Source organism: Uranotaenia lowii, chromosome 2 (assembly GCF_029784155.1).
Source record: "Uranotaenia lowii strain MFRU-FL chromosome 2, ASM2978415v1, whole genome shotgun sequence".
NCBI lineage: Eukaryota > Metazoa > Arthropoda > Insecta > Diptera > Culicidae > Uranotaenia > Uranotaenia lowii.
In genome coordinates, this window is record NC_073692.1 from 152,555,407 (window position 1) to 152,563,232 (window position 7,826).

At 46.9% G+C, this 7,826-nt stretch overlaps 1 protein-coding gene across 1 annotated transcript; it reads left to right on the forward strand.

Moving 5' to 3' along the window:
• The first annotated feature begins 1,546 nt into the window (after positions 1-1,546).
• Positions 1,547-7,621, forward strand: LOC129741973 (uncharacterized). Its single transcript, XM_055733815.1, has 2 exons — positions 1,547-2,335; positions 2,414-7,621. The coding sequence occupies exons 1-2, from the start codon at positions 1,547-1,549 to the stop codon at positions 7,619-7,621; spliced, it is 5,997 nt and encodes a 1,998-aa protein (XP_055589790.1).
• The last annotated feature ends 205 nt before the right edge of the window (positions 7,622-7,826 follow it).

The following is a 7,826-nucleotide window of genomic DNA, read 5'->3' on the forward strand; positions in this document are numbered from 1 at the left end:
AACTTTTGTATGGGGCCGACTGAAAAAAAAATATGTTTGGAGGTTCCACAAGTGCGATCTTTGAAAAAAGTCCACTTTCAAAATATTTGATTTCAAATAAGTTCTTGGTCCAAAAATTTTCATAAAGTTTATATATTTTATATTTTTTTAAATTTTATTCGAGTTGAATACTACACGCAAAAAATGAAAAATGAACAAAATTAGTATCAAAATGCAAAACAAGCAAGCTATTTCCAAGAAAAAAAATTTTTTTGGTCCAAAAATTTTGAATTCAACTGATCAAAATGTGTACCAAGCGTAAAATATTTTTGATACCAATGCCATCAAAAGATGCAAATTTTTGTGCACTTAAACTTTGCTGAACGAATCGTGTTGTTTGTATCGTCGTGTGAAGAGCTATTCACGGTTTAATGCCTCATAAAAATCGCAATTTAGGATATTTTTTAATATAATTTATCAAATTTGTCTTGGTAAATACCTACTTAAAAATCTAAATACTTGCAAAAAAAGACTTGGATGGTTTTAGGAAGTCATCAGAAGGCCATATGCCAAATTTGAGCGGAATCGGACAACAGGAAGGGGTTGCACTGAATCTCAAGTGTGAAAGGGATTCTGAGACATAGTGTTCTAAAGAAGCATAAAAAACTGGTTTTTCATCATACATTTTTGTCTTTACCAATCGATTGCTTGATTATGTAGATTTTATAAAAATTTCAACTAAGACTAACATTTCACCTGAAGACTGCAACTCGATTGGAATTAGAACAAAAAAAGTTATGACTGTTCCAAGATTGTATTTTTGTGGCAAATTGTCGTTCAACACACAATGAGTACTTTTTACTCATTGCGTTTTACAGGACAATTTGTAACCAAAATACAATCTTTGAACAGCCATAACTTTTTTGTTTCAAGTCCAATCGAGTTGCAGTCTTCAGGTGAAATGTTAGTCTTAATTGAAATTTTAATAAAATCTACATAATCAAGCAATCGATTGATAAAGACAAAAATGTACGATGAAAAACCAGTTTTTTATGCTTCTTTAGAACACTATGTCTCAGAATCCCTTTCACACTTGAGATTCAGTGTGTTAAAACCACTGGGCACAGAGGAAAAAATCCCTTCAACTGGCCTCCCTGGACGGACGTAAATGTCAGCGGCTGGAAAAAAGCGCGAGGACTGTTTTTTTCGTTTGCGATCGGAAGAGAAAGCTATAGACCGTTGTCGAAAAGTGTTTTTAAGATTTACTCTGTATTCCCGAAAAACAATGTAAGTTTGCAAAAGAATTTGTTTTGTATCCCTTAGCTTACAGAAATATTTTATAGTCGATTAGGCCAGATTAGGAAGTAGCAGCTCACGAGTCCAGGCACATTTTTATGGTAGAACTGAAACTAAAACTGTAAGTCAGTAAAACACACTATTAGAGATATTAAAATAAATAAATCTTTATCTTTTTAGTTTGAGCTGAATCAAACGAGCAGCTACATCAGGCGTTTCACTTTCCCCAATATTTCTCAAAAGTTTTACTGGTGCATAACCTCACTTTGAGATGGGAAGCTGCAGCAAATGTGCCGAACCGGACAACGAGGAAATGGTTGCCTGCGACGATTGTGGGGCATGGTTCTATTTCGGTTGCGTGAGCGAATCACCCGGTGTGGAACACCGTGAGTTCCGATGCTCGGAATGCGCCGCTAAGAGGGAGAAAAAGGGGAAAAAGTCTGGCAAGAAATCCACTGCCGGAACTCTTCCGAAACCCTTACCTCTTCAGGCGAATCCCAGCAATCAAGCGCCCACCGGAAGCAAAAATTCACCATCGAATCATGAAATCATCGCCGATCCGGAATACACCCGAGCAAGACAACCAGATGACGGCAAATCGATTGCGTCAAAAAGCAGCAAACGATCCACTTCGCGATTGGAGCTGGAAATGCGTCGGATGGAAGAGGAGTTTGCGATGAAGGAACAGCAGTTTGAGGCGGAAAAGATTCTCAGCGAGAGGCGTATGGAACTCGAGCAGCGGCTAGCGCAGAAACGCTTCCAACAGGAAAAAGAACTGCAAGAAAAACGACTGGCGCAGGAAAAGGCGATGTTCGAAAGGCAGCTTGCTGAAGAAATCGATTTCCAACAGAAGCAGCGCGCCCTGCAGGAAAAATTTCAGCGTGACCGCTACCAACTGGCGGTAAAAGAACTAGGAAGCGACGATGGTGCAGTTGGTGGAGAGCCGAACGATGTTTCTGAACACGAAAGCCGAAAAAAAGTGAACGATTGGCTCATTCACCGCATCGATCCAGAACCGAGGCTGAAAGATCTCAACGAGTTCGAAACCGAAGACCAGGAGGTTCGTTAGTACCTCACGCCCAGGCGAAATCCGGAAGTACCAGCCAAGCGAGCGATAAATGATCGACCACCCGCACAGCACCATCAATCAACTCCCATCCAAGAGATGCGTCGCGTGAGCCCTATCCTTCTGTGGCAACCGGGCAATCGTGAATATCATCTGCAAGAACCAGGTTTGGGAACCAGCCGAAGACATGAGGAGGTTTCGTCAACGTCGACAAACAGCTCTCGAGACGGGTCGGGGCCCACCAGGGCACAACGAGCCGCCCGTCAGGTCCTGTCCAAGAAGCTACCGATTTTCACCGGAAGGAGCGAAGAATGGCCGCTGTTCTACAGTAGCTACACCAACTCGACAGAAGCCTGCGGATTCACTAACGTCGAGAACCTCGTCCGCCTGCAAGAGTGCCTTAAGGGACCGGCACTGGAATCCGTCCGTAGTCGGCTACTCTTGCCAAACTCCGTACCGCAGGTGATCGAAACGCTCCGCATGTTGTACGGAAGACCCGAGCAGCTGATTCATACGCTACTGAACAAAGTGCGAAAAGCAGATGCACCGAAAAGCGATCGACTAGAAACTTATATTCCTTTCGGGATGGCGGTTCAAGAATTATGTGACCATTTGGAAGCGGCTAACCTACATGATCATTTGGTCAACCCGATCCTGATTCAGGAACTGGTCGATAAACTCCCGGCCGCAACAAAGCGTGAGTGGGTGCAGTGTCGGAGACTGACTGATCGAGTGACGCTCCGCACATTCGCGGATTTTGCATCAAACATCGTAGCGGAAGCCAGCGAAGTTATTCTTGTCGTCGATTCAAAAGGAACAGCATCTACCAAAGTAGAAAAGTCAAGGCCAAAGGAAAAGGGATTTGTATACGCACACAGCAGTGCCAGCAACGTAACCGTGAAACCCCAATTAGTCTGTTCGATCTGTAGGAAGGATGGACATCGGGTCAGGAACTGTGACATCTTTCGAAGTTTGAATTTGACCGAGCGGCTGAAGAAGAAAGAAGAGCACAAACTGTGTGAACGGTGCCTGAACGAGCACGGAGGCTGGTGCAAATTCAAAATAACTTGCAATATTGGAAACTGTCGAGAACACCATCATCCTTTGGTGCACCGGAACGTAACAGCCAATCCAAGAGAAACAATACCAACTATTGTCGGACAACACCACGCCCATACGTCCAAGCAGCATTCCGTGATATTCCGGATTGTACCGATTGTACTACACTTCAAGCAACGATCGATATCAACTTCCGCCTATTTGGACGAAGGTTCGTCGATGACGCTCATCGAGGAGAGCCTCGTAGCTAGCCTCCACGCTAACGGTCAACCACAACCACTTACGCTGCAGTGGACAGGAAACATCGTCCGACAAGAACCTAGTTCTGTTTGCTTGTCACTACAGGTATCAGATGGCACATCGGGAGAGCGATTAGACCTGAACGAGGCACGAACCGTAAAAAGGCTGTACCTTCCGAAACAGCGCATAAACTTCGAGGAAATTACCAGTCAGTATCCGCACCTTCACGGCTTGTACACAGCAAATCAAAACGGAGAGGAACCGAAGATTCTGATCGGACTCAACAACGTCCATCTTTTGGCACCTTTGGAATCAAGAATTGGCAAAACCAACGAACCTATTGCGGTCAGATCCCACCTTGGTTGGACCATCTACGGACCTAGGGGAGCCTCACACATTGAAGGCTTCCTGGGTTGTCATCGGGAACTATCGAACCAGGAACTGCATGACATGATGCGCGGCTACTTCGCCGCCGAAGACGCTGGAGTCACTGTGAGTGAACTTCCGGAGTCGGATGAAATTCGCCGAGCTAGAGACCTGCTACAGAGAACAACCGTACGAGTAAATGGCCGTTTTGAGACTGGATTACTATTCAAGTGGGACGATTTTGAACTGCCGGACAGCTACCCGATGGCGCTCAAGAGGATGGAGGGTCTCGAGCGACGGCTGAAAAAGGATCCCATACTCGAACAAGCTGTACGCCAAAAAATCGTGGAATATCAAGCGAAGCAGTACGCCCATCAGTTGACGGATGAAGAAATGTTGTTGGCGAATCCCAAGAAGGTTTGGTACCTCCCTCTCGGCGTTGTTGTCCATCCAAACAAACCTGGCAAGATACGTCTGGTCCTGGACGCGGCGGCTCAAGTGAACGGAACGTCGCTAAACTCCATTCTACTTACCGGACCGGATCTTTTAACTTCGTTGCCAGCTATCATTCAACAATTTCGGGAACGACCGGTGGCTTTCAAGGCGGACATACGCGAAATGTTCCACCAATACCGGATTCGGGAAGCTGATAAGCACGTATTGCGTTTCCTTTTTCGAACAGACCCTACCACCAAGCCAGACGTGTACGTTATGGATGTGGGTACCTTTGGTGCAGCCTGCTCACCGACGTCTGCCCAATATGTGAAAAATCTGAATGCGTCTCAACACGCTGATCAATTCCCGGACGCTGCGAAGGCTATTATTCGTCGGCATTACGTTGACGATTATCTTGACAGTGCCGATACTCCTGAGGAAGCCATCAACCGAGCGAAGCAGGTCCGCTACGTGCACTCACAAGCTGGATTCGAGCTGCATAGCTGGGTTTCGAATGATAAATCGTTTATTCGAGCCCTGGGAGGAAAAGAAGACGACGAACGAGTGCCGCTGCAACCAGAGGATGACAAAACAAGAGAACGCGTTCTGGGAATTATCTGGTGTCCCCACGAAGACATCTTTACTTTCTCGACCAATCTGCGGAAGGACTTGTCACCGTTTTTAAATGACGATCAGCGACCGACGAAGCGGATAGCCCTCCGCTGTGTAATGAGCCTTTTCGACCCACTCGGATTTCTTTCTCCGTTCACAATACATGGCAAGATCCTTCTCCAAAGTCTGTGGCGTACCGGGTGTGATTGGGATGAGAAAATCGATGACGAAAGCTATACACGTTGGTCGCAGTGGAGAAATAAACTGTCGCTGATTGAAGAGGTGAAAATTCCCCGTTGCTATCTGCAAAATGCTCCACCGAAGGCTTATGAGTCGCTACAACTTCATGTTTTCGTCGACGCCAGCGAGCAGGCGTATGGTGCTGTAGCCTTCTTCCGGATCGAAACCGACGAAGGTCCACGATGCTCACTAGTAATGGCGCGAACGAAAGTGGCTCCACTGAAGCAGTTATCCATCCCTCGCATGGAACTAATGGGTGCGGTACTCGGAACAAGATTGCTAAAATTGGTTGAAGATAGTCATGAGCTGAAGGTAACGAGGCGTTTGCTCTGGACCGATTCGCAAAATGTGCTGTCATGGATTCGATCCGATCAACGGAAGTACAAACCGTTTGTCGCATTCAGGATTGGCGAGATTCTACAAGAGACGAAGATCGACGAGTGGCGCTGGGTGCCCTCGAAGGCTAACGTGGCAGATACACTCACCAAGTGGGGCAGAGGTCCCTGTCTGGACCCAGAAGGGCCCTGGTTCAACGGACCCGATTTTCTCCAGCAACCAGAGGAGATGTGGCCTACGCAGAAAACACCAACACCAAACACGACAATCGAGCTTCGAGCGTGCCACATGTTCCACACTTTCAAGACTAACGAACCTATCATCGATGTAAGTCGGTTCTCACGGTGGAATGTTCTCCTACGGACGATATGTTGCGTTTACAGATTTATCTCCAATTGTCGTCGCCGCATTGCTCGAGCACCCATCGAGGTTATTCCGGACGCCACCGAACGATTGAAGAGATTGGTGATCCGTGACGTCGAATGTACCTTAGTTCCTTTGAAGCAGGAAGAATACGAAGCAGCCGAGATCCTGTTGTGGAAAATTGCTCAAAGAGAGTCGTTTTCATGTGAAATAGTTATCACATCGAAGAACCGTCAGCTGACGTCAGAAAACTGGATTTCGATTGAGAAACACAGTGCCATCTATCATTGTAAGCCGTTCCTGGACGATTGTGACGTGTTGCGAATGGATGGCAGGACAAAATTTGCTGAATTCATCCCCTACGATACGAGATTCCCCATCATTCTACCAAGAGCCCACGAAATCACCAATCTACTGCTAGCTGACTATCATCGGCGTTTTGCACACGCTAACCGGGAGACCACGTTCAACGAAGTTCGACAACGTTTTTATATCCCTAAGTTGAGGAGCTGTGTGAAGCGGTCGATGGATAATTGTCAATGGTGCAAAGTTAAAAGGAGCCGACCGCACGTACCTACGATGGCACCCGTACCAATTGAACGAGTGACGCCTTTTCTGAGACCCTTCAGTCATGTAGGTGTCGACTATTTTGGACCGATTGAGGTAATCGTGGGACGCCGGGTCGAGAAACGGTGGGTTGTACTGTTTACGTGCCTGACGATCCGGGCAGTGCACCTGGAAGTGGCACACAAGCTGAATACTGACTCGTGTATCAAGGCAATTCGGAGATTCGTGCTGCGCAGAGGCCCACCAATTGTCATCTTCTCCGACAACGGCACCAACTTGAAAGCAGCCAACAAGGAACTTCAAGAGCAGATTCGTCGGATCGGAACAGCCTGCGCTAACGTGTTCACCAATGCCAAGACGCGCTGGTGCTTCAATCCGCCTTCTGCACCTCATATGGGGGGCATATGGGAGCGGATGGTACGAACGGTCAAGACTACAATGGCAACACTGAATGCGGAACACCGAATGAGCGATGAAATACTTTTGACCGTTATTGCTGAGGCCGAAGAGATCGTCAACTGCAGACCGTTGGTTTATATACCCCAAGACTCATCGGACGCTGAAGCGCTTACGCCGAACCATTTTTTGCGTGGCACGGTAACCGAGCTGAAGGATCTTCGCATAGCGCCAACAGGTCTGGCAGAGGCACTTCGAAGCACCTACCAGAGGTCCCAGTACATCGCCGACGAACTATGGAAGCGGTGGCTAAAGGAATATGTGCCGTCCTTGAACGTGAGTACCAAATGGTTAGAAGATTCAAGACCGCTGAAACCAGGTGATTTAGTGTTCATCACGGATGATCAAAACCGCAACGGATGGGTCCGGGGGCAAGTAGCTGAAGTCATCGTTGGAAAAGACGGCCGTGTTCGACAGGCGGTGGTTCGCACTTCCAGTGGACTGTTTCGGCGACCGGTGGCTAAACTCGCAGTCATAGAGATTGAGGCTATTGGTAAATCTGTCCAGGAAGCAGGTTCTGGACCAGGTTTACGGGTCGGGGAAATGTTAAAACCACTGGGCACAGAGGAAAAAATCCCTTCAACTGGCCTCCCTGGACGGACGTAAATGTCAGCGGCTGGAAAAAAGCGCGAGGACTGTTTTTTTCGTTTGCGATCGGAAGAGAAAGCTATAGACCGTTGTCGAAAAGTGTTTTTAAGATTTACTCTGTATTCCCGAAAAACAATGTAAGTTTGCAAAAGAATTTGTTTTGTATCCCTTAGCTTACAGAAATATTTTATAGTCGATTAGGCCAGATTAGGAAGTAGCAGCT